The sequence below is a fragment of the Anguilla anguilla genome, chromosome 1 (assembly GCF_013347855.1).
Source record: "Anguilla anguilla isolate fAngAng1 chromosome 1, fAngAng1.pri, whole genome shotgun sequence".
Lineage (NCBI taxonomy): Eukaryota > Metazoa > Chordata > Actinopteri > Anguilliformes > Anguillidae > Anguilla > Anguilla anguilla.
The window spans coordinates 39,925,709-39,952,698 of NC_049201.1; the positions used below are offsets into that span (position 1 = coordinate 39,925,709).

The window sequence follows — 26,990 nt, forward strand, 5'->3', positions numbered from 1 at the left end:
TATGATTGTAATAACACTGCGGTTGACATTTTCAAACAGGTTGCACGATACATCACAACAGATTTATTGCGACGTGACTTGAGCATATTTTTGCAGGTCATTACTGGGTGTACATACCTTATTGTACATGTGTAACAAGTCACACTTGGGGGTTACTAACGGCCAACTATTTACAATGTTTCATTTGCCAATTGCTCCGTCTTGAAAAAGCCAAACAGCAGAGATTACTGGTGTGAGAAACATTGCTTTTTCTGTATACTACAAAGTGCCCTTTTTGAATGATGAATACATTAACTTAAAATCACATTGACAATGTGCATACAAAGCATAAGAACCTTCCCCCTAGACATGCATGATACTCAAAATTTAATTTTAATAGCGCAGTAAGTGCTCAGTTTATACGGTGGATGGCTTCATGGACCATCCTGCTGAATACGAGTGACGTCATTGTTTTCTGAAGCCTTTAAGAATAGGGTAAATGTTTTCAAAAGCCTCGTAGATCTCAGAACGTTCTTTAGCACCTATAAGGAAGACAGACATTACTCAACATGTATACATATATTTTTTAAGAGCATTTATTATAAGGCCGAGTGTACTGTACCTGCATGTGGATAGTAATCAGGGTTGCCAGAGTGAGGAATTTCACCCTGAATTTAAATGAATAGCTCACTTTCTGGTGTTTTTTATTTCAGTTTTGGTGTACATTTTTGATTGCCTCAGTTATTTCTGTGTCATGAAGGATATTTTAGACATCTAAGTTCGGACAACATTTGCTTTACAATAGCTAGCATAAGGGCATCAATGGGTTTATGGTTTAAAGAAAGAAAATGTACTACAAAGCAGCTTGTACAGTGATGGTATGGTTCCACACATCACATTTTGATATTAGGTTTCCATACCTAGAAACACATACATTTCATCGACTTTATTTTGAATTCTAAACATTAAAAAAAAAATTTGTGCTTGTACTTCTTTGCTTCTCATTTCACAAGCAACACAAGGTTGATGTAGCTGGCCTGGTCAAGGGGTAATTACCACACTGCCTATGTTCTTGCATGTCTAACATTAGCCAAAATACTTATAAATTGAAGCTATACAGAAGAGAGCTTCTGCCACTTTTCAACATTAATTGAGCCTGAATTTATGGATGAAGAGTTGCAACAGATAGAGGGTGAGAGGTCAGTGAACTGGTGGGTTGACATCCTATTTAAGGAAAAACTAGTCACATTTTCAATAGATCTGGGTTGACTAAAGGTATTTGGTAAAAGTGACTTGAATATGTTTTTTTAAAGGATACATCGTCACAACATACACTAAAACTGAAATCATAAAAAAGACTCCAGAAAGTGAACTTTGGAAATGTTTGGGAGGCAATGACATTAAAAAAAAAAAAATTAGGTGACAGTTTTCAAAAAAATGAGGCATTAAGAAATTTTGGGGAGAATGTCACAAGTGATGGGGCGGCAGAGTAGTATAATGGGTAAGGAATAGGTCTTGTAACTTGAAGGTCACAGGTTCGATTCCTGGGTGGGATACTACCGTTGTACCCTTGAGCAAGGTACTTAACCTGCATTGCTTCAGTATATATCCAGCTGTATAAATGGATGCAATGTAAATGCTATGCAAAAGTTGTGTAAGTCGCTCTGGATAAGAGCGTCTGCTAAATGCCTGTAATGTAAATGGCAACACTATATGTACTGTGAAGAAGACATTTTTGGCTGAATCACAAGTGAGAGCCATATTACTCATGGACAGTCGACCGTTTTTGGTGTGGGAGTGTCAGTCTTACGTAGGCCCTGTTTTCAGGATTAAATGATTTGGAGTACGAGTGTGTGCAGCAGTTTGCCACTGGGGGCACTGTGCGCATTCGTCACTGCATGGATCTCAACCTGTCTCTCTATGTTCCAATGCGTATATGTGCATGTTACTTTGTGTATTAATCTCTGAGTGTGTCTGTCACTGTACATGCATCTGTGTTGTAGTGTTACTGTGTTTTCCAATTGTATGTGTGTGTTCCTGTGTATATGTGTACAATCTGTGTTTGTGAGTGCATTCATCCACCTCTCTTTATGTGTGTGTTAGTTTCAGTCAGTGTCTCTGCATGAGTGAATTAGTTTCAGTCAGTGTCTCTGCATGAGTGTGTTAGTTTCAGTCAGTGTCTCTGCATGAGTGAATTAGTCGCAGTCAGTGCCTCTGCATGAGTTAATTAGTCGCAGTCACTGTTTCTGCATGAGTGCGTTAGTTTCAGTCAGTGCCTCTGCATGAGTGAATTAGTTAGTTAGTGTCTCTGCATGAGTGAATTAGTCGCAGTCAGTGTCTGCATGAGTGAATTAGTCGCAGTCACTGTCTCTGCATGAGTGAATTAGTTAGTTAGTGTCTCTGCATGAGTGAATTAGTCCCAGTCAGTGTCTCTGCATAAGTGAATTAGTCGCAGTCACTGTTTCTGCATGAGTGCGTTAGTTTCAGTCAGTGCCTCTGCATGAGTGAATTAGTTACAGTTAGTGTCTCTGCATGAGTGAATTAGTCACAGTCACTGTTTCTGAATGAGTGCGTTAGTTTCAGTCAGTGCCTCTGCATGAGTGAATTAGTTACAGTTAGTGTCTCTGCATGAGTGAATTAGTCACAGTCAGTGTTTCTGCATGAGTGCGTTGGTAGCAGTCTCTGTATGTGTGAGTGTATGGGGGCACAGGAGCCACAGAGGCTCTTCGCCACACGTACCAGTGAGTACCACTTTCCCTGAAACAAAAATAAGCAGGACGATGCGTGGCTTCACCATGCGATAGATCAGCCCAGGAAACAGCTCCGGCTCATAGCTGCAGGGAGGTGGGGAGGGGGGGGGGGTGTGCAGGGGAGACAGTCATGACACCAGGTAAGCTGAGTCAGAGGGCACTGGCGGTCTGTCTGAGCCAGCTGTGCATGGAGCGTACCCCTCCAGCACAATAACTGCGCAGCTCAGCTGCTGGGCTGCAGACTGAAAAGCAGCAGCAGTGTGGTTGCATGTGCTTGAGAGAAGAGTGTGGACCCATCTGCTCTCTGGACCCATCTGCTCTCTCCCAACACTGCAGCAATGACGCTTTTAAATACAACTGGGCAGTCCAGAGTCCAGACCGGGAGAAAATAAACATCAGGGTTAAAATAGCTTTAAACTGGCTCTGATCCTCCCAGCATCTACACACAAAACATCTCAAAGACAGGGACAAAATTATACTAAATGTGGGAAAGATAATATGCATGCAAACTAGCTAGCTAGCACATCAGAATATATGAAGGAATTGTTTTTAGTACAGGACAGGTTTATCAAAGATTAAGCACATCACACATCAGTTATCACCAATCCATAAAATGATGTGTGAGACATGGTTTGTTTATATTCAGAAGTTCAAGCCAGATCCAGTTTTGGCCATACACTTAGAATACATAGACAATCTATCTAACTTTAATCATTGAAAACAACCACGGTCAAAATAAGATGTGGTAATTTAGCGATTTTAGTGTACCCTGGAGACCCATTCCAGCCACCCCCCACACTTTGCTCCAGCCCCACCCAAAAATACCTGCTGAATTGCTGGTGTGTCAGAACCAATCCCTCCAAGCGGATGGGGAAGCAAACATCACAGCTGCCCACCATGTTCTGGATCTTAAAGTCAAGGAACTTTGCGGGGAAGCCCAGCTTCTGTACCACTCGGGCATATTTACGAGCAGCCAGGCGAGACTGCTCCTCACTGCTTAGAACAAACACAACTAAAAGAGATTTCCCTTTCACAATGACAGCCAGTGATCCATCCATTATCTTCCTGGTCAGGGTCATGGGGGGTGCTGGATCCTATGCCACCATGCACTGGGCGAGAGGCAGGGAAACACCCTGACAGGCCGCCAATCCATCGCAGGACACACACAACATACTCATACTCAAGGGCAATTTAGACTCTCCTAATAGCCTACCTGCATGTATTTCGATCATGGGAGGAAGCTGGAGTACCCAGAGAAAACCCACATGGACACGAGGAGAACATGCAAACTACACACAGAAAGTCCCCAGCCAGGATTCAAACCCAGGACCCTCTTGCTGTCACGCAGCAGTGTCGCCCCAGGCAGTAATGTAAATGTGATCAAAATCCATAGTCCAACAGAAGACTGACCACCAACTAAGTAGAACTTATTTTCACTCCAATAACTGTTACCTACCAATAGTTACACAGTTATTTCCAGTATTGCATTATGCCTGACAAGGAGTTAAGTCCACAGTGAGTGCACCACAATCCTTGTGGTATTGTAATGATTGAGCTGTAGCTCACATTCTATACCTTATTTCTGGTTTGTAAGGTTTTGTCTCCATCAATCATTAATTATATCTATTGCTGGCACTCTAGGCAACTTCTGCAGCTATAATGATTTACACACTTCTGAGTTACATCTGCCAAGCTCATAACAGATAGGTACTCTGAAGTTCCACAGACAATCCTCACCTCTGTGAACATGTGATTGGTCCTCATCTTTCTCTGTGAGCATGTGATTGGTCCTCATCTTTCTCTCTGAGCAAGTGAATGGTCCTCACCTCTGTGAGCATGGGATTGGTCCTCATCTTTCTCTCAGAGTGAGTGAAAGGTCCTCACCACTGTGAGCATGTGATTGGTCCTCATCTTACTCCGTGAGCATGTGACTGGTCTTCATTTTTCACTCTGAGTGAGTGAAAGGTCCTCACCTCTGTGAGCATGGGATTGGTCCTCATCTTTCTCTCTGAGTGAGTGAATGGTCCTCACCTCTGTGTGCATGTGATTGGTCCTCATCTTTCTCGTCCTCATCTTTCTCTGTGAGCATGTGATTGGTCCTCATCTTTCTCTCTGAGTGAGTGAAAGGTCCTCACTTCTGTGTGCATGTGATTGGTCCTCATCTTTCTCGTCCTCATCTTTCTCTGTGAGCATGTGATTGGTCCTCATCTTTCTCTCTGAGTGAGTGAAAGGTCCTCACCTTTGTGAGCATGTGATTGGTCCTCATCTTTCTCTGTGAGCACGTGATTGGTCCTCATCTTTCTCTCTGAGTGAGTGAAGGGTCCTCACCTCTTGGCACCGGTGCAAACCATCTTCCCTGAGCTGAAGATGAGGGCAGTGGTCCTTGGCTCCCTGATCCTCATGATGACAGCAGCGAAGCGCTGGAACAAGGTCATACCCACACAAAAGTGAGAACATAACACCCAACCTGACCAATTTAATTAATTGGCAAATAATTTCAAAAAGGCATTGTTGCCTATACAGTAGTTGAAGAACACAATCACAATACTGCATATCATTTTCTCTTGGTTATTGGTCTTATATTTTCACAACTGGACCAGAAAATATGAACAGGATATCTTAAGGCAATCTGGTAGCAACTGTTTACAATTCCATCTTCATGGGACTTATCAGTTCAGTAGTTTAACCAGTAGTTTAGTTTAGTTTAACAGAATAGCCTCACTAATATTTTTACATCTCAAGCTTATCTTGGCTGAAAGCTCACATGCAGTCCTCCCAGCTAAAGAGATGGTAACAAGGTCTTCTTTTGGGTTAAAATAAGCTTACTGAAGCAAGGCATCTTCTCTCGCAGGTATTTTTCCCAGTAGTGTAACACAGATCAAGTAATGTTGTCGTAATTTGCAAAAGGATGTAGTGAATTCATTTGAATTGTCTTACTGAATTCTTAAAAATTGCAAATAATAATTCATAACCACGTGGAGGTTAATATGTAGGCCTTCATCATGAAGACATACTGTAGGTCAAACTTTTACCTATCACATGGATAAGTAAAACAATACCTTTTCTACGGATAAATAAAACAATACTTTTTCTATAGATAAATAAAACAATACTTTTTCTATGGATCATAAGTAGGTGTGAGTTTTCATTCTGGAATCTCTAATGCTGTATGTGGACTGCACCTTACAGCAAGAACTTTTCTGTGTGTATGCTAATTTCATCACCGTGGTTTACTGGGGTTAGCAACAGAGGTGTTTATATGCTGGAACTGCCATTCACGGCTAGAAAGTTAATATTAATGTTGTGAAAGTGGTAAAGTAAACCCATGCATTTGGTTCTGGAACTCAATGTTAAGGTCTGGAGCCCATGTCAAACATGAGCAGTACCACACATTAAAACTCTGCATAGTTCACCTTTGGGTTGTACTCAGCGTTGCGAGCCTGGAGTGCAATAGATTTCAGGTCCAGAGGGCAGGCTAAGTTTACTGTGGACACAATATTCCTGCACACACACACACAAAGACGATTACATTAGAGGACAGACTGATTGCTGTGAAGATTGAAACCCAATATTTGGGTGTTTGGGTTGCAGTAAAAAAAAAAAAAAAAAATCAATATCAGATCAGAAGTAACATCAAATGTTCTTTTAAAATGATGGTTGAGGTTAAATAGTTACTTACTGCAACTGGGGGATGATTCCGGATCGCTCAGAGACTGGGGTCATGGGGGTCATTGGAGTCATAGGAGTCATGGCAAGAGGGCAAAATGGAGAGGCCTCTGGGAAGGCTTCGCCAGTTTCAGGCACAGAAGACTTCACAGGTGTGTAGTCCTCAAAGACACCACTGTCCTGCATCTTATTAGTACCACTTGGTGGCTCATCCTGGGTGCCCAGGTCATCAGGCAAGAAACTGAGGTCCAAGCCCTCTGCTAGATCTTTATCCCGCTCGCTCACAGAGGAGAGGAAGGAGGGGTCCTGCAGCTGTGGTGGCCCCTGAAGCCCCAGGGCCCCCTCATAGCTCATGTAGTCAGTAGGGTCCTGGAAGCACACGCACAAAGCTAGAGATAAATCACTATTCCTGACTGGAGGATGTGAAAACTCCCACTGCAACCTGTCCACTGCATCATAAACTTAACACAGTTAAAACCTCACACTTTCACTGCCATTCTCTGAAAATGTTATCTTGAGTATTATGAGTACAACAGCAATGTGGAAGGAATATTGTGTGATAGCTTGGAACCAGCTAGCACAGTGAGAGTTTGAGTGAAAAGTGAAAAAGTTCCATCACTCAAAATATGGGGTTTTATAGACAATCTTGAGAGTATACCAATGGCCTCAATTAATGGTCACTGTTATTAAAGTAATAACACATGAGGATTCTGAATTAACTGTTGCTGTGCGTAATCATCATTCAGGAGGAATTTAGGAGTGACATGACAAGAGATTGAAAAAGAAACATCATGGATTTTGTTTATACATTACTTCTGATATCTGATTACTTCCGACATCTGATAGCTAAGAGCGATATAACCCAGAAGCCCAATAAAAGCATATACAAACAAGGCCGAAAGCCAAAGTCTGCTGGTTCTCATAATAAAATAAGAAACATAAAAAAATTATTGGTGGAAGACCACAATCAAACAAACGAGATTACACTGCTACACTGAAAAAAGTTTTTGGCTATACCGCAAGAGATGTATTCAAGTTTTTGCAGAACCGATGAGTAAATACTCACATTGGCAATTGAGTGGTCAAAATAATTCTCTAAAGCAGCCTCCTCATCCATATGAATGTTTAAAATGTCGCGTTTTTAAATTATATATTTAGTTAATTGGTTTAATTTGTTCATATATCGTTTTAATGTCGATAAACAAAATGAACATCTCATCCGCGCACTTTTCCATAAAGCCTTTGAAGGCAAAGCCGTAACCTTGATTGGCAAGCAAAACCAATTGGTTACATGTGTGCTTATTGTTATTATTATCTCCAGCCAGAAGAGGGAGACTCGTAAGTAAAGGGAAATGTAGTTCAATTATAAGGACTCAGTGCTTCTATGGTAAGCAAGCCACGCGTTTCGTGAACTGTGGTGTGTGCGGTGCTGTTGCACGAAGTGTCTGTTGTCGGGGTGTATGACAGTGTGGTAATGTGAAATTATGATGTTTTGTACAACGTTGCCTGCAATGAGGCAGTCGTCATGGCGGAATGTTTGGATGCAGTGAAGAAATGTTTAAGAGAATTCTCAAAGGAAGCTCGTGGTGAGTTTGCTAGCTAACGTTATTTGCTAGCAAGCCACGTGCCGCTAAACTGCAAGTTATTTTGTCTTCTACAGCCCGAGAGATAAGATTCATGTAAGGAATCAAAGTAGGCTATTGGAGCTCGTTCCATGAATTGAATTGGTGTATTTAAATCAAGCTAGTTGATAGCAGTACCCCGAGAAACAGAGTGTGCTACAGACTAGTGTGCCCTGTCCTGTGACATTTCATACTAGAATAAGTACATGGTATTTTAAACGCTGTCCCGCAGGCTGTCCTCAACTCAACGAGGATAGTGACATGTTGTCCCAATGTCCTACAGGCTGTCCTGCTGAGTGTCATGCTGTCTCTAGTGTTTTGTGAACTGTCCTATACTGTGGCTACCTCCTGTAACTGGAATTGAATTATTTTATGTTCCTACTCGTAAAATTACTAAATACATAGCACGAGCAAGAGGGATACTATTTTATAATCTTTTTTTTTTGGTAATTTCACGCATATAACTTGTCTGCGAGCTGGTGAAGAGGCTAAGCTTGCAAGCTTCGTAGGTACTGGACATTCGGCGTATTCAGCCCACTAAGGCTATCAGCACGGGCCACTACATTTCAGTACGTACAGGACACCTCATAAGATCCCCTAGAACAGTACCGGGCAGTCGGGACACTATACCGGAAGTACGTGACAGTGAGCAGAAGTGTCGGGCCAGTGGCGAGGAAGTTTAGCACATTTAACAGTACAGTCAGGCCGATGTCCTTAAAAATGCCTCAGGACAACACATAAAATGCTACAAACCATCCTGCTGAAAACGGCACGTATGCTGTCACTGCAAATTATAATACCGCACAGTTTCCGCTTTTTTGTCAGGTTTATGAAATCAGCTGACATATAAACATCACACTGAACCTCAGTAAGATGAGTTAAGTTTCTGATCTGGACAGAATGTGCATGCTCAGGATGCATAAGCATATAGGACCAGTCTGTCGAGTGGTGTCCTGACTTTGACAGTTACTTCCCTGCTGTTTAGCTACTGCTTGCTGAGATCTTTTTTCATGTTCACAGAGCTGTACCTCAATGAAACCGTGCCATATTTGGAGGAGCCCCCATCCCCCTTGGAGTTCTACCGAGAATGGATTGGTCCTAACAAGCCATGTATCATCCGCAATGCCTTCAATCACTGGCCTGCTCTGCACAAGTGGAACCCATCTTATCTCAGGTAAATCCATAATCCCGAGGGACTGTACTAGCAGTCTATGTAAATGGTAAATGGACTGCATTTATATAGTGCTTTTATCCAAAGCGCTTTACAATTGATGCCTCTCATTCGCCAGAGCAGTTTGGGGTTAGGGGTTAGGTGTCTTGCTCAAGGACACTTCGACACGCCCAGGGCGGGGTTTTAACTGGCAACCCTTCGACTGCCAGACAATCGGTCTTACCTCCTGAGCTATGTCGCCCCTGGTACAAATAAACATTGTGTGGCAATATTTCATTCTCAAAGCATGAGACTGAGCCTCGTACTCAAAGCTCTGCATGATAATGCTACAGCAGCTAGCTTTATTTGCATATTTGTCTAAGAATCCAAGATATTGGATCATATTATTCGTATGACTTGGGATTTTCCTGATTTTCCTTCTAGATTACTTTTGGACAGCCTTTCTGTTTTGAAATAGTAACATAGAAGTGAGTCTTCATGAACAATTCACAGATTTTAGGGGGTGTTTATCTATATAGGACAAAGTCCTTTGGTTAACACACATCAGTGATTGGCAGTGCATGACAGCCCTACCTGTGATGGCTGTCATGAGCCCTCATTCCGCTGTGAGTCATTTGAAGCTGCATTTGGTGATAAGGGGGTGTGTCTAACAGGGAAAGAGTGGGCTCCAAGGTGCTCAGCGTGGCGGTCACACCTACCGGCTATGCCGACGCAGTGCACGGGGATCGCTTCGTCATGCCTGAGGAGCGCCAAATGACATTCTCCTCTTTGCTGGATGTGGTGGAGCAGAAGGAGGAAGGAGCGGGCGTGTTCTACGTGCAGAAGCAGTGCTCCAACCTGATGGAGGAGCTGCCCGAGCTTACAGACGACCTGGAGACCCACATCCCCTGGATGAGCGAAGCCCTGGGTAGGCAGAAAGGGAGCACTCCTATGTTCCATCAGTCCTCTGTTCCCTCTGCCCTCTGTTCCCTCAGCCCTCTGTTCCCTCAGCCCACTGTTCCCTCAGCCGTCTGTTCCCTCTGTCCTCTGTTCTCTCAGTCCTCTGTTCCCTCTGCCCACTGTTCCCTCAGCCGTCTGTTCCCTCTGTCCTCTGTTCTCTCAGTCCTCTGTTCCCTCTGCCCACTGTTCCCTCAGCTCACTGTTCCCTCAGCCCTCTGTTCCCTCAGCCCTCTGTTCCCTCAGCCCACTGTTCCCTCAGCCCTCTGTTCCCTCAGCCCTATGTTCCCTCAGCTCTATGTTCCCTCAGCCCACTGTTCCCTCAGCCCTCTGTTCCCTCAGCTCTGTGTTCCCTCAGCTCTATGTTCCCTCAGCCCACTGTTCCCTCAGCCCTCTGTTCCCTCAGCTCTATGTTCCCTCAGCCCACTGTTCCCTCAGCTCTATGTTCCCTCAGCTCTATGTTCCCTCAGCCCACCGTTCCCTCTGCCCTCTGTTTCCTCAGCCCACTGTTCCCTCAGCCCACTGTTCCTTTTGCCCACTGTTCCTTTTGCCCTCTGTTCCCTCAGCCCTCTGTTCCCTCAGTGAACTGTTCCCTCAGCCCTCTGTTTCCTCAGGTGTATTGCTCAAAGTTGCTGGGGAAATTAATTGAGAGATCATAGGGCTGGGGAAACATAGACATGACCCTGGCAGAAATTCCTCACCCACAGAAGCTAACTTTAAACTAGGGGTGGGACTTCTGAATGATTTTTTCTAAACGATTACAAGCTGATTTTTCTTTGCTTTTACTCAGGTGCTCTTTTTAATTTTTTAGCCCAGTTTACAGCAGCAGGCCTGCCAGAAGGCATTGCAGAGCATTTTTCCTGTGTAGGCCAGCCCGTGCAACAAAGATGTTTGATAGAAGCTTGTTTTGAACTGTTAACAGGCACAGCTCTAGCCTTGCTGTACACGCTTTACCTATTACTAGGGAAATTGTAAATGCAAAAAAAAAATTATATTAGATGACATTTTTTTCAAATGTTTAAGAATTTTCTGTCGAGTACTCATATGCTTGAGACATGCCCCTACTTGTATCAGGTCAGACTGCCCTTGAGTAGCATTTATGCGTGTACACTGTTTGAGGCATCGGGGCTGGCATTCAGAAGGCCTGAGGTTCCCTGTCACCCTTAAAGGGTTGGTCTATTGTACAGATATGTGGATTGAGCTCTTTTATGCATCCCACCGTTTCTCTTGAGTTGTGTCATCTTGAGATTTCCCCCTGAAAGGCTCAGGGTAAAAAATTCCAGGTTTTCCCAAATTGGCTCAGTTGGGTCCTTTACTGGTTTTTGTATTCTCTTTGGAAAAGGTCTGGTGTGTTTTGCTGCATGACAATGAAGCAGGATTGTATGTCATGGTTAGTTGGGATTGACAGTGAAGACATGTTTTATAACATCAGTTGAACTCAGCAAACACAGCTTGCTGCATGTAAGGAATCTGCAATTGTCCTGCATCCAAGGCTTGATGTCAGGCAGGGTCTGGTTCTTTTGAAAACCCCTGTTGAGATATCGCATGCTGTACAGATTCTAAAATTAATTGGTGCTCCTGCTTGGCAAGGAATAGCATTCTTATGCATTGGTTTATAAAAATGGTAGCTCTATTTTTGTTGCAGGAAAGTTGCCTGATGCTGTGAATTTCTGGCTGGGAGAAGCAAGGGCTGTCACATCAAGTAAGAGGCAGTATCTTTTTAATACTGTGGAAGTGGTAAAGTTTGACCTTTTTGTGCTGTGCAGGTATCAGTAGCAGTTTCTGCAGCTTTTCTATTCTGATATTGTTCTATGGTCATATCACTTCCAAGGGAAATAGTATTATGCTAAATAGTAACTGCTTGTATTGTACCCGTGTCATATGAATTGGACAAACACTGACAAGAATTTTATTTTTGTCACGCATTTACACAACTTTCCAGCTTTTAAACATTTAAAGAAAATAGTTTTCTTATTCTGCACTGACTATTTAGCATCTGCTTCCCCAGCACAGCCCATTTAGCAAATCCAAATCAATCCCAGATGGATGTGTGATATGGCAAGCTTATGGTGACTTGCATAGAGGCCACAATAAGAAGCTGGGTTCAGGGACTTATTGATTGATAAGATCAATAAGATTTATATAATGGCCCACCGGGCCACTAGCTTTTAAAATGACTAACAGGAAATAACCTCTGGCTCAAGATTTTTCATGGGTGCCACTCACATTTTATAGATTGTCTGTGGTGCTGTGTTTATATTTAAACATCACCAAGTTGAAATGAGATTTACCCCCAACAAGCATTTTCTTTGCTTTTAATATACACAACAGGTATAAATAAATGTAACAGAATTAATATTTAGTTAAGATGTGTATAATAAAAACATCTGTAATTTCACGTGTTTCCTGTCAGTCTTGGATTACACACATTTCACACACTCCTCTTTTTTTACAGCTTCAGTATTTCAGGTTCAGACTGCTGGAGAAAGATCTTCATGTTTTGCTTGCTTGACATCAAATCTAGAAAATTACATATCACTGCCATCAATGTTTGTAAAGTTGGATAGAATGTTTCGACTGTTCTTAAAGGCTCCATAAATAACTTTTTCTTTCAAAAGGGGACTTTTGCTAAATAGTTAGGCTAACTTTATCAAAAATTGAATGAATATTTCTGAAGTTAATCAAAAACAGTTATAAAAACTAGTTCTATTTCAAATTGATATTAAAAGTTTAATTATATCAAGCTTCCATTCAAATCTTTGATATAATAAATGCAGATCATTGTAATTCAGTCTGATATCAGAAATTCAGATTAGCTGGCAGTAATTTGAATTTGATATCAAGAATTGTGGTAGTTATGACAGTGTTTGATATCAGACATTTATATACTAGAACTAGCTCTCATGATAATGAGCATTTGTTACAGCCACACAATTAGCCAACTGGTTTACTTTCCTGGTTTATTTAAGGAAAGCAGACGGTCAGTATTTTCCACTATATTCAGACAGGCAGTGAAATCCAGGGTTGGAATATTTTTACAGCTCAGTGATATCAGGCAGTGAAATCCAGGGTTGGAACATTTTTATAGCTCAGTGATATCAGGCAGTGAAATTCAGGGTTGGAACATTCTTACAGCTCAGTGATATCAAGCAGTGAAATTCAGGGTTGGCTGTTATGAGCAGTAATATAATCTTATGCTTTATGTGAATCAGTTGGTCATAGATGCACTTATGGCTCCCTCTTGTGTTCATATTTTTCCAAGGAATGAAGCACTTCCTGCATGAGAAATTTTGTTTTACTGTTGAGACCATTTGAACATAATAGTAAGGGCTAACAAGCTGCTTATTACTGCCCTATCTTTCCAATACAGTAATGGTAGTCTTCCACAGATATACATTAAAGTGCGCTTCTGTCCTTACTTTTTAAGAAAATAAAAACACAACAGTACTCATTGGTACACAGAGCAACAAGGGTTAATTCAAGAAGAAAAAGTAGAAATGGCATTGAACACTGAGTTTTCATATTTAGTGTTTATTCAGTATAGAGAGATAAATTGTTTAATACAGTGATTTGATGCATTATACAATGTCTAGCTTGTGCTATATGTGCACTTAAGTATCCAGCTTGACTTTGAAGAAATTCTAAACTGTAAATGGATGCAATTTACTTTTGCAAGAAAATAGTTGTCAGTGTATTGGAAATATTTTCTTAAGAGGAAAACCAATAAAATCAGATTTTGTCAGTGGCACGATCAGTGTAGCGTGGTATACTGCCCATATGGAAAAGAAATAGTTGTGCCACTGAGCAAGGCCTTGATGGTGGAGACCTGGGGCTAATCGTTTGGTTTTGTGGTTTCAGTGCACAAAGACCACTATGAGAACCTGTACTGTGTGATCTCTGGAGAGAAGCACTTCATTCTGATCCCGCCCTCTGACCGGCCCTTCATCCCGTACGGTAAAACCGTCACATTCATCTTTTAGCATTCAACTGAATCCCTTCTGCAGAACAACTTACCAGTGTGTGCATAAGGATCGAAGAACATTGCTAGATCTCAGAAATAAATGAGACAACAGGTACAGTGATGATTTTGGATTTTGCTGTGCCTCCGTCAGGATTCAAGCCCCCAGCTGCCAGGCAGAACTGCATTATTCTGGTTCTGTGTGCCTGGTAGAGAGGCTTGTAGTGAAGCTTGTCTCCTTTTTTGCTCAGAGCTGTACCAGCCAGCTACGTTCTGCCAGAGAAAGGATGGGACGTTTGAGGTGGTGGATGAGGAGGGTGCAGACAAGGTGAGAGAGGTGCAGACTCCAGCTCAGTTGCTTAAGGAGTGGGATTAGATTCAGCTTTCTTGTCCGTTTTACAGAAGGCTAATGTGTTTTGCACCTAAAAACCGCTTCGTTCTCACAGTAGATAATCTCAGTCTAAATAATAATGGCGGTACGGAGTCCGGATGTTGTAACTGGGGCTGCCCCTCTGTTTTGAGGTCCCCTGGATCCCGCTGGACCCCTTGAATCCAGACCTGGAGCGTTACCCGGACTACCGGCTGGCTCGTCCGCTCACCTGCACCGTGAGGGCGGGGGAGATGCTGTACCTCCCCTCCCTGTGGTTCCACCACGTGCGCCAGTCTCACGGCTGCATTGCAGGTACCACCCGTCTGCTGGCCGGCTGTTAAGGCACAGTTTCGACGCATGGATGGGCCCACGACGTGCTATCGCACTATGCTAATGCTTGCAGGACAGGAGCGTCCCATGATCATTTTGAATAATATACTGTATGTGAAAAGCATGTGGTAAGATTATCTGTATTAATATGCATAATAGATTGTGTTAGGTGCTACAGGTGGTAGACCCAATATAACTTAAGCCCTGCTTCTGACAGTCCTTTCATTTTCAGTGAATTTCTGGTACGACATGGAGTTTGACATCAAGTACAACTACTTCCAACTGGTGGAGTCTCTCTCTGGAACAGTGGGCATGCTATGACATCACTGGCAGCCAGGGGTCAAGGGTCGTGAAATCCCAGACAAGGCACACACCCAGCAGGAGGATGGATCCATTTGTCTGCGGTGGTACTCTGTGCCAGTGAGGCTCAGTTGTTGAGCTCAGCGGTGGAGCATCTGTGAGCTTGAAAATGTCCAACATAACCTGCTGTGTAATGCAGCTACCGTCGTGTTCTGCAATATATCCTCCTGAGGCTTGGCAGAAAAAATTTAAGTATTTACATTTTTATTTTTACATAAGAGTCTTGATGGAAACACATTTTGCTGTGAATATATTTTATTGAATGTCCCTTATAGCGTAGGTTTCAGCATAGCAGAATGTATAGTTCTTGAGGCTAGAGACTCATGTCCCCCTGCAGGGGACAAAAATGAATTTCTGGGTCTTAAGAGGACAGCTGAGAGCCTCCCCAGCAAAATGTATAGAAGTGCAGGCCTGTTCGGCGTTTGGCTGTCAGTATATCCTCGCAAAGACCTTGCGGTCACAACATGACGCACAATAAACGGAAGCAACAGTGTAATAAACTTTTTTATTTGTTTTCGTTTCATTCTCAAAAAAGAATTTCAAAGGATAAAGAGTACAAACACCGAGGGTAAAAACACAACTGAACCTGGAAGTCAGTGCAAAATAAAACTCAAGTTTTCACACAGACAGCCTTAGAAAGATTGCTTCTTTTGGTCCATCTGAAATGAAGCATTAAGACAGTGTCATAAGCACAATGGGAAAGCTAAGAACTGAAAGGGTCGCTTCATGGGCAATGCCGAGACCCTGCATACGACGAGTCCATCTGATATGCACAACCATGCAAGTTCATTTAGGGGCCCCGCTGCCGGCCCCGTGCCCCCATAGGCTTCCATGCAAACTTCCCCATGCATTTAAGTAGTAAGGTAGAGCCATACACTTGTATCACTTGAGCATGAAATACAATCCCATGTCTTTTTAAAGGTGTCCTATGTACTATTTAGAAATGAATTCTAATGACCTTAGACATGCTACCCTCTTGTGGACAGATGGGGCATTACAGGAACATCTCAAATGAGAAAAACATTTGACGAGCCAATGTCATTTTGTGTCATGTCACATCCTCCACGTTTGAACCTTTGTACACTAAAAGGAAATGAAGGTGTATGTCCATGCACACTGACCTTATGAGTAATGTGTAATAACAGAGGCATCTTGGTCATCAGAAAGAGATGAGACTTTACTGGCTTCGGTTCAGTGACCAGTAGAGTGATCCTTGATTCTATGTTCCCACAGCCACTAATGTCTATGAACTGTATCCATTAGAGTGACAGAGTGTCTTTGACCTATCCGAAGGGACCATATGCTAATGTGAATGAACTGCGTCCATTAGAGTGATAGTGTCCTTAGACCTACTGTATCCAAAGGGACTATATTTGGGGAGGATGGGGCCAGTGGTGGTGACTGTAGCTGGGCAGTAGCCAAAGGACAGGAGAGGTCAGCACTGCTGAGCCCAGCTGGCAGGAAGCTGCCACTGTTGCCATGGCAGCGTGGTTTGGGTTGGCATGTTTTCTGAGACGTGAGTGTTACTAAGACCCTTCTGGTCAGAGCTTTCCTGGAGGTATGGCAAAGCCAACGTTTGACCTACTCACTACAGTTTCTACAAATAAAAGTGCTTTACATGGTCATTACAAAATAGGAAGATTGTGCCAGAGACAAAGGGAGGAGACAGCACAACCTGCAGGGCATTGAGAAACTTAGCCGTCATTTTCTCCACAGAACCGTCCACAGTTAAGATAGGTCAGTCATTTATAGAACAGCATTTCACCGCACCACCTTGTCCAATACAGTGCCTCAAGGAGCCAATAATATTGTAGAGCTTAACATGTAGACCAATCAGAGGGTAGTGTAAAGGTAAAATAATCACACCCAATATTTCTTGGTGAAAAAACCCCACCTGATAGTTCCTGGTGATATCAGGTGAGGCTTTTGTTGTTCAGGGATTGATGTTCCTCAATGCCTTTGAGGTGACCATTCCCCATGACATTTCCATCAGCTCTGCTGACTCCTCCCCCTGACCAGCCACGCCCTGGGGCGTGTTGTCTGCCAGTGCCACCAGAGGAAGGCCATTTCTACAGCAGTTCGCTCACATTAGATTGTTATATCTCTTATTTCATACAGCGACGCAGAGGTTAATCCGTTTTCAAGGTGACCTCAGAATTAACCTGAGGTAGTGGTTTTCGTAATTTAATCAGCACACAAAATTTTGGTGATTGCAACTTAACTGTATAGAAAAGCCCAATGCTGGTAATTTTCAACTAAGGCACCAAGTTCATTATGAAACAACACGTCTGCCACCGCACTGAATACAAATTTGGAATATAAAAAAGTACTGAGTGCTTACAAAATGTACCTGAAAGTGCTTTTGGCCCGTTCAGATTTTTTTCCAAGTTCGTTCCTTTGCGACTGCTTCTCTGACCTTCCAAATGTCCGGTGACACTGACATAACCTCTGGCACAAACCTGAATGACAGCATTAGCATCCAGTATAAAATACGTGCACTGTACAATTTCCTCACTCCCACTGTTCACAACAAAATAAATACTAGTCCCACTTCCTAAATGAACTCATATGAGCACTTAAAACACAATGAACAACACTTATTAGATAAAACAGGGTCCAGAGTAAGACCACGAGGGACAGAAGTAGTCCCCACGTGGTTATTGCAGGGGGATTTCACTTCTGTCATGAAGTCTGGCCACTTGTAGTGTTCCTTTATAACCATTCGCTTTGAGCTGGCAAATGCATCACAGCTAATTCACATTAAAAAGTGATCATTTTCAACAGCAGTGTTACTCTTCCTCCAAAGCCCCAACCCCTCCTCCTGCTTGCACCCTTGTGCTGAGAACCAGCCATTTCCTTCACTGAAGTACAGTCCCCCCCCAGGCAAACCTGGGATGAGAGGTTCCATGGGTCCCTGTGGAGTTTGGAAACTCTCTCAAGCGGTTTTAAAAAGGGAGGTTAATATTTGGCAACTGGGTGAAAGGAGTGGCTGTGAGTGCCAAGCAGTACAGGATGGGGGGAGGTGTGCTCAGTTCACAGGTGCCCATGCACACACGAACGCACACGCACACACACGTGCACACACGAACGCACACGCACACATGTATGCACACGCGCATACACACACAGACTCACACAGAGAACGCACTCAACACCATCCAAGTCCAGCCTGGAAAGAGGCCTCTCACGTGATTAACAGAGTTAAATGTACACCTGCTCACCAACAACACCTGCTCTAAAATCAAACAACCATTTTAAAACAGAAAGGTGAGAAAAGTAAAAATAAAAATTCTGAATTAAAAAAGAAAGGTGTGAGCACGTCCTGCTTACGTTTCAGCTTCAGTAGGTGAAGGGGCCTGAGGAAGGGGGGGGGGGGGGCGTTGTGGTGTCTGAAGCTTGTTTGTTTGTTTTGTCTTTTTGGGCCTGGTGGTTGAGGGGTGGTCAGAATTTGTTGTCCAGCCTTTTTTCCACAGCCTTCAGCAGGAGCTCAGAGTACTGCTCCAGCAGGGCCAGGGTCCTGTCCTCCCCCAGCCCCCCTTCCTTGCCCCCCAGCCCACACAGGGCTCCCCTGGCTGCCCCTGCAGGCGCCGAGGGGGACAGAGAATCCAGCTCCGCCCGCACCTCCCTGAAGGCCGCCGACAGGACCTGCGCCATCTCCCGCTGCTCCTCGCTGGACTCCCTCTCCGCACCGCTCACCTGCGTGCACAAACCTCACCTTTAACTCCAGCCAGGTCCCGCCCCTCTGCCCCATTCACCCCCCGATCCATTCACCCCCCTGATCCATTCACCCCCCTGCCCCATTCACCCCCCTGATCCATTCACCCCTCTGCCCCATTCACCCCCCTGCCCCATTCACCCCATTGCTCAGAGTCAGTGTGTCATATTTAGTCAGTAAATATGACAGGCAGTTTGAATACACTTTCCATCCTCTTGTACCTACATTTCATTAAAATGGCACAGGTAAAATATTATTGTGCTGTACATGGTCATTTTACCTTGATTTGCAATACCACTACCCACATAATTCACTTATACACTACGTGGCCAAAAGTATGTGGACACCTGACACCTAACATCATCCAAAATTACTGTCATTAATATGGAGTTGATCTACCCTTTGCGGCTATAACAACCTCCACTCTTCTGGGAAGGCTTTATACTAGATTTTGGAGCATTGCTACAGGGATCTTCTTCCATTCAGCCAGAAGAGCATTAGTGAGGTTGGGCACTGTTGTTGGGCATAAGGCTTGGCTCGCAGTTGGCTTTCCAACTGATCCGAAAGGTGTCGGATGGGGTTGAGTTCAGGGCTCTGTGCAGGCCAGTCAAGTTCTTCCACATCATTCTCGACAAGCCATTTCTATATGGACCTCGCAGAGTGCCTGAGGGCACTGTCATGCTGAAACAGGAAAAGACCTTCCCAAAACTGTTGGGGAAGCACAGACTCATCCAGAATATCACTGTATTCTGTAGCATTAATTGCCTTCACTGGAACAAAGGGGCCTAGCCCAAAACATGAAAAATAGCCCCAGACCAAGGGTGTCCAGATCCTTTTCGTCATACAGTGTATCAATATTTGCACAACGTATGGGGAAAATCCTTCTTGTTATTATACTGAGTGTGAAGATCTACTCACCGTTCTGTAGAGCTCAACTGCTTTCTTCACACTGCTGTGGAGCTCACTGGCCACCTGGTGGCAGGTTTCTACCCTGAGAGAGGCGTCTGCAAGAGGAAAAAAAACATCCAGTGTCAGAGTACTGCCGTTCTTACAGCTGTACTCTAAACCTAACTACCCACTGCCCTCAAGGGACTGCACAAACCTGCTAACTCCACTGCTCACACTGGTTTGCTCAAAGGATAGTTATGCTTTTTTCAACCTGGGTCTTATTTTCTCGTCAGTAAAGCAGGTGCGTAAAACACTACAAATTAGAATGATGAAAAATACTACAAAAATAAGACCTAGTTTGAAAAAAAAAAAAAAACGAATTATGCTTTAAGATATGAAATTTTTATCATAATACTACAAAGGCAAATCTATCTGTACATGACAAGGAATACATTTATAGTATGGAAGAATATAAGAGTTTAATTTATGGCACTAAAATAAGGTCTGTGAAATCAACTCTTAACTGTTACTCTTCACGATGCAGTGAAACAGTTATGAAAAACCCCAATGAAAGGAAGTGCTGGCGCACGCCAGAGAGGGCTGTAAGGTGCGAGAGAAGCGGAGATGGGAGCAGCGTTAATGGAGAGAGGATGAGAGGAGAAAGGCCTCACCCTGCAGGAGGTCATGGTTAATGGACGGAGGGGGTGAGGAGGAGAAGACGGACACGGGCCAGAGGCCTGCGGTAAAGAGGTGCCTGGGCAGACAGAGACGCAGAGGCGACAGGATGAAGGAGGACTGGAGCCGGAGCAAACCTGCGTCCTGGGGCCCGGGGCCGGGCAGCAGGTGGGCGGGGCTGGGGCTGGGGCTGGGGCGGGCCGGCGGGGAGGTCCCGCCTCCCTCTCCCTCCCCCGCAGGCTGCAGCCGCTCGGCTCGGGCGGGGGCCGCCCCTTCTGCTCCCGGGCCCTCAGGGGAGCCCGAGAGCGCGGCGTGCGGCTGGACATCGACGGCGGGGGCGGGGCACCGCGGGGGCGGGGGCGGGGGCGACCCCCCGGGGAAAGGGCCGGCCGGGGACCTGGGGGAGGAGTCGTGTCTGGGGCCCTTGGGAGACTTTCCGCAGGAGGGCCTGTCTGGGAGGGGTCGGGGGATGTCCAGGGTGAGGTGCGGGCGGGGGCTGTTGGCCAGCTTGGCCAGGAGGCCCTTGGGGGTGGGGGCGCAGGGCGAGCTGACGGCGAGGGTGGGGGCGACGGCCGCCCGGGGCGCGGTGGCGGCGCCCGGAGAGGACGCGGTACAGGCGGCGGCGGGGGGAGGGGCGAGCGCTCTGCTCCTGTCCGCGGGGCCCCCCCGGGGCGTGGGCGTGGGCGTGTCGCACCCGGAGCCCCCGCGGGAGCCGGACTCGCTGCTGCTGCCGGGGCTGAGGCGCCCGTCGCCGGGCTCGCCCAGGTTCAGGCTGTCGCCCATGGAGACGGAGCGCGACATCTTGGCCATGGAGCTGGTGGTGGGGCTCATGTAGGAGCGGTTCCTCAGGGCCTTGGGCATGGTGGAGGGGCCGTGCTCCCGGGGCAGGGGGGACGTGGGCAGGGCGGGGCCGGGGTCCCGGGGCAGGGGGGACGTGGGCGCGACGGGCAGGGTGCGGCGCGGAGTGGCGCGCTGGTCCCGCTCGCTGGGCTGGGGGTGCACCTCTCTGGAGGGTCGGGAGGGAGTCCGGGGCCCGTCAGCTGATTAAAGAAGCGTGGGGAATTATTAACAATGGAATGAATACAAAAACGGCTCACCCACATTTCAGCAGCAAGCAGCTAACGAAGTACTGAAAGAAAATGTAATATCATTTTCATAGCACAAAAGAACACCACGGGAAAGTACTGAACAGCCATGAGCACAATGCAGACGCACCATCAGATGCACATTTCAAGAAACTTGACATGGCTTTGCTGTTCAAACATGAACCACAAAAGCACTACCAAAACAAAATTTGTGCAACACATTCGTGTAATACAAAATTTGGAAACAAAACAATTAAACACCACCAAGTCAATTAAAGAATTAACAGGAAAACTCATATCTACACTCCAAGACAACAATCCAAGTCTAGCTTTTGACTATACAAATAAGTTAAATATTAAAATTGTTTTTTTTAATGGTAATCCATATACATATGAATCAGCAGCTTCAAAAGGAAATCTTTCCAAAGAAGTGAGTGAGTGAGTGAGAGAGGGAGAGAGAAAGTAAGAGAAAGAGAGAGAGAGAGAGAGAGAGAGAGATCACCTGTAATGGGCAGGTTCTGCACAGACTGGGACTTCCTCAGCCCGGACATGCCCACATAGGAAGCCACGCCCTTAGAGGTGGGACTGACCACTCGGCGGGGGTCTGTGGTGGGGGCCCTTTTCTTCTGGGGGGTGGAGCGCAGGAGGGGCCTCTTCTCGGGGGGGTCTGGCTCCGCCCTGTCCTTGGAGCCCTTTGCTTGGTTCTGCTCCATGAGGGGCCTCACTTCAGACACCAGGGGCAGCACCCCCCCCTCGCCGGCACTCCCCTCCCTGCTTAGCCTAGTGGGGAAAGGGAGGGCGGTCCTGCAAAAGCACAAGCAAACAAAAAAAACAACTCAAAATGCAGCGAAGAGTGCATTAGGTATTTTTCTCCTTTGGTTTCCATTTCCAAAATAGTTGACTTTTTTTGGGAACGGCTTTTGAAACATGAGCACACGCGGAGAAACAGAACAATGCGTCGCTCTCAGGCTGCAGAGGTGTCGCTTTCAGGGGACAGCGCTGGACCCAGTCCCCCAGCACACACCTCCACCGTCCGCACCTACTCTCTTCCTTTTCCATTCAGCTTCCGATTCTCCACTTTAATTCTGCATTTCATTTCTTTACGATTTAGCCACTCTCTTTCCCTTTTTATCGTTGTTTACCCCAACATTTTGGTTACAATTTTTTTAAATGCACATAATGCATTTTTGAAGCATGTGCTTGATATGGTATAAACATCAATCAAATTGCTTATAAATAAACATCAAGAAATAAATCCAGAATCACAAACATGGCTGAAAATAGTTCCTCATGACTGGAAATACACTGTCAAATGTCAGAACACCGAATCGATTAACGGGTAATTTATTGGGTTGGTAACGCTCTATGTGTAGTTTTTGTCACAAGTGTGAGGAGTGGAACCCGTTACCTGCTGGTGGGGTTCTGGGACAGGAACCGGCCGGAGATGCTCTCGGTGCTCTGGATTCTGGTTGGACTCCCTAGGAGGTCAGAGAAGCAACGGGGGAGAAAAAAGGACCATCAAAACCTGGGCTCCAAAGCTAAGCTGCAGAAGAACTCCCACAGGGGTCAAGTTTCACATTGTCCTGACAGGAGATATCACTAAGTAGCTTAATCAGCGACCAATGAAAAGCTCACTGTATTAAACCCTGCTACAGATTTCCCAGTTTGGGCCATCCGGAGTCCAGCCTAAGACAGACAGAGACTTGCGGGACCATAGAAGTGTGCAGACAGTACAGAGGTACAAGGGGAGGGGGTGGGGCATCAGGAGAAGCAGACAATATTCAGAGAGCCAGGGGAGGAGAGACAAGGATTTGTTTTGCCAACTACAACAGAGGGAGTAAGCTCCACGTCACAAATAAGCCAACATACGCAAACCGCAGCACCAAGCATGTCTCAGGCTAGTTTAAACAGAGCTTTGGGCAAGGCTGTGTACTGAGGCTACAGGGTGCGCCCTGGTCCTCACAGGGCACCATGCTGGCTTCAGGGGCAGCAGTGTGTGCCCTGGCTGCTGAGGAAAGATCACGCATGGAGGACAAGCTACCTGGCCTACAGGGCCCTGCCGCCTCCTGTACAGAGAGAGAGCAGCAGGCAGGGAAGCGCTACTGCCTCCTCCCAGTCAGCCCTGCGCGGTCATGTCCTACCTGAGCTGCTGAGGTCGGCCAGAGTCTCAAAGTGCTGCTTCAGGAAGGCTTCCTGGTCTGGCGTTTGGGGCACCACCCCATTGGCCACACCCCTCTCAACCCCCTCTTCCTCCAGCTCCTCCTCCAGCTCCTCCCCCTCAAGTTCGGAGGAGTTCCCATCCACACTGAGTGGCTCCGTGGCCTCTGAGTCTGAAACAGCAGCACACACACGAGTGCGCACGCACACACACACACACACACGAGTGCGCATGCACACACACACGCGCACGCGCGCGCACACACACACGCACGCACACACAAACATAAACACATACACAGAAACACAGACATACATACAGAAAAAAGGACAACACACACACACACACACACAAACACACACAAATGCACACGTACACACACACACACACACACACACACAAGCGCATTGCTGGTCAATCCAGCAGGACCTGCTTATCCGCCAGAGCCACCTCCACACCTCCTTCCCAGCTAATGATACAGTACTGCTGCACAAACACAGCCAAATTGCAGAAGTTTACCGTACAACAGTCTGTGTAACCACGGCAACATGGGGAAAGCCCTACTGATCATTATATTGTGAATGAGTGCAGATAACACAATGCACAGAGCAACATGCTTTCTGAAGTGCTGCTACAGATATATGCACTGCGTATATGCATGCTATTGAACATGCATATCCATGCACATACTGCGCACACAATATGTACATGTCAGGACACAATGAGCTTTGGCATGCAGGCTGAGACAAAAGGAAGACGATACAGAGAAAGAGGGACACAAAGCGGATTGAGTGCGCTGTGGTAATGTGCTGGTGTGCCCTCATTTCCATATTTCTGACCAATCGCAACGTGCCTGGGGTCCATATTGGGTCTCTAACATTTCTGTCTCGCAGGTTGTCATGGTTTTCCACAGTTACTGTTACCAACAGGTTTATGTGGGCAAATAAAGGCTGATAAGCTTGTTATGACTACACACTTCGCCCTATACCAGGGTTCTGCATATGTGCCCATTGTGTTCCACCAACTATTTATAAAACATTAAGTGAATAGAATGTTTTGCGTTCTTAAAATATACCTAGCTATGCTTATTCATTGTCACTACCTGGGTATGTTGACTCAGTGCAGATGTAGACCTGGACATTTACACAAGTTATGATAAAACTTTTATTTTTCAATGATAAAAGAGTATAAAGTGTATCTCTTGTTTTATAGAGCATCTATTTGCATTTGGCAGGCCGCCTGCTTTATACTGTAGGCAATACAGCAGTGCCATAATCTGTGATACTGTATCATAACTCTACAGAGTGAATTATTTCTATACACATTACAATGGTAAGCAGTGTGTATGAAAGCATACTGGATCCCACTATGGAGTGCACATGGAGTGCACCAGCTGGCCTCCTTTTCAGAACCACTCCAGCACTCCTGCTGTTCTGACCAAGGTGAAAATTCACTCAGTACGGAAAGCATGCAATGTCCACACACTCGCATGGAGAAACCTTTGTTTGAGCTGAGGGCCTCCCACAAGCTAATGGGCTAGCAAATGAACAATGTATGAAATGCATTGATGTGTGTGTGTGTGTGTGTGTGTGTGTCTGTGTCAGTGAGTGTGTGTGTGTGTGTGTGTGTGTGTGTGTGTGTGTCTGTGTCAGTGAGTGTGTGTGTGTGTGTGTGTGTTTGTGTGTGTGTATGTGTCTGTGCGTGTGTGTGTGTTTGTGTCTGTGTGTTTGTGTGTGTGTGTCTCACCCTCTCTTGGCCGGTCTGGACTGGACAGCCGGCTGCTGGAATAGTCCACAGAGCAGGCGCTGTCTGGGCTGTGTTTTTCATGACCTTCACTTCCATGGTAAAACCTTCCCAGCGGACCATGGGGTAGCTCCTTCACCTGGTACTCACTAAGAGAGAGGCCTTGTTAATAGGTGAAGATAGGTGAGCACTCAACAGAGAACAATACAAACTAAACAGAGAAAATATAGCCCAGTTTCAAGGGATAGTTCACTTCCTGGAGTTTAAAAAAATATTACAGTTATAGTGTACGTTTTCCATTGGCCCAGACAGCATTTGTGTGCAATGAAGAATGTTTCAGAAGAAAGAGGTTTCTGAGGACCTATCGGCATTACAATGGCTGGTATAGGGCCACTCGGGGGTTCAGGGCCTAAAGCGAGATTATATACTTCAGCCAAGCCCAAAGCCGCCTGTATAGCGACATGTGAGGCTGCTGGGCTGCTCATCCTGCTATGGCACCGTTCCAGCGCGTGGATGGGCTCCACAGCCTGGCACAGAGTCCGGACTGTGCCAGCAGCTCTGCAGGGTGGCACATGGCTGGCTTAGCACGGCCCGGGGAGGCGGAGACCAAATTAGCGGGGATGAACGCGTCCCATCGCTCACGCACCCGCAGTCTGTTTGCTCAAGCTGCACATTAATTATCTACTCCCAACTCTATTTCTATGTATCGATCTCATTTCTCTGCTCAAGTTTATACCGCAGACCGCGATGAGACAAGAAGCCGCAGCTCGGCATCCAACAGTGGAGATTACAAATACAGATGATCACTCCAAGCAGGGAGAAGCAGGGGGAAGAAGAGCATTTAAAAAGATTCTAAATCAGAATTCTCTTCCACTGCCAAAGATGACATTTTTTACTATTTCAACCACTCAGTATATTCACAATTCCTATTCAACTCCAGTTCAAAAAGTCTAAATGCCAATTCCGTTATTATAATCGTAACTGTAATTGCCCCTTAAATTAAGTTACAAACACATTTGGTTTATCCCAAATCGGGAGAAAAGACAAAACGTCATCAGTGTCATAACGACAGAATATAAAATGGCGCCTGACATTACCTGCCCGCCAGGCTGACCCGGTCCTCACACCCATCGGGGTACAGCACCTCCACGTTGGTCTCGGGCGTTTGGGGGGTCAGCCAAATGGAGTGAGGACGGGGGCGCACACGCAGGCTCCTCTCCTCCGACTCCTTCACCTGCAGGGCGAGACGTGGGGGCTAAACAGACGAAGGTCCTAGAAGTCTAAACATCTTCACCAGTTTCCATTAAAAACAACGTTTCATCTGCCCATTCTGTCTAAATAAGGTGGCGGTGGTAGGGGGTGCTGGTTGTATAAATAAGGTGATGATGATGGTGCTGGGGGGGCGGGGGGTTCGGTTGTATAAATAAGGTGTGAGAGGGTGTTGTCTAAATGAGACGTGTAGGAGTTGGCAGTTAAAACAAGGTGTGGAGGGCTGTCTAAACAAGTAATGGAAGGGCGGTTTGTCTAACTAATGCAATGGGATGTGTGTGGAAGAATCAGACTACCTCCGCAATATACTGCATC

General features: G+C 45.6%; 3 protein-coding genes across 7 annotated transcripts in view; 1 reads left to right on the plus strand and 2 right to left on the minus strand.

Moving 5' to 3' along the window:
- Nucleotides 1-206: 206 nt before the first annotated feature.
- tbpl2 (TATA box binding protein like 2) lies at nt 207-7,648 on the minus strand. 3 transcript variants are annotated; one of them, XM_035406572.1, is made up of 7 exons: nt 7,462-7,648; nt 6,409-6,764; nt 6,143-6,230; nt 5,058-5,149; nt 3,555-3,722; nt 2,719-2,813; nt 207-521 (listed from the first exon to the last, which is right to left on the minus strand). In XM_035406572.1, exons 1-7 carry the CDS (start codon nt 7,510-7,512, stop codon nt 445-447), a joined length of 927 nt encoding a protein of 308 aa, XP_035262463.1. In that variant the 5' UTR covers nt 7,513-7,648; the 3' UTR covers nt 207-444. The 3 variants fall into 3 exon arrangements, with proteins under 3 accessions (XP_035262463.1, XP_035262454.1, XP_035262473.1); XM_035406563.1 differs by having other exon boundaries at nt 3,555-3,725; XM_035406582.1 differs by lacking the exon at nt 3,555-3,722.
- Nucleotides 7,649-7,789: 141 nt separating this feature from the next.
- Nucleotides 7,790-15,642, plus strand: jmjd7 (jumonji domain containing 7). Its single transcript, XM_035406548.1, has 8 exons — nt 7,790-7,981; nt 9,038-9,191; nt 9,842-10,095; nt 11,770-11,826; nt 13,983-14,078; nt 14,334-14,410; nt 14,605-14,764; nt 15,015-15,642. Exons 1-8 carry the CDS (start codon nt 7,921-7,923, stop codon nt 15,101-15,103), a joined length of 948 nt encoding a protein of 315 aa, XP_035262439.1. The 5' UTR covers nt 7,790-7,920; the 3' UTR covers nt 15,104-15,642.
- mapkbp1 (mitogen-activated protein kinase binding protein 1) overlaps nt 15,634-26,990 on the minus strand; it is a 73,321-nt gene continuing 61,964 nt past the window's right edge. For 2 of the 3 annotated variants that reach the window (XM_035406500.1, XM_035406507.1), the window contains 8 exons: nt 26,504-26,640; nt 25,410-25,555; nt 23,647-23,835; nt 22,914-22,983; nt 22,008-22,309; nt 20,558-21,460; nt 19,776-19,861; nt 15,634-18,838 (listed from right to left, as the gene is read on the minus strand). In XM_035406500.1, the coding sequence (XP_035262391.1) occupies nt 18,584-18,838; nt 19,776-19,861; nt 20,558-21,460; nt 22,008-22,309; nt 22,914-22,983; nt 23,647-23,835; nt 25,410-25,555; nt 26,504-26,640 (2,088 nt within the window). In that variant the 3' untranslated portion in view covers nt 15,634-18,583. The remainder of the gene's footprint in view (nt 18,839-19,775; nt 19,862-20,557; nt 21,461-22,007; nt 22,310-22,913; nt 22,984-23,646; nt 23,836-25,409; nt 25,556-26,503; nt 26,641-26,990) is intronic. The other variant, XM_035406515.1, reaches the window with a different exon arrangement.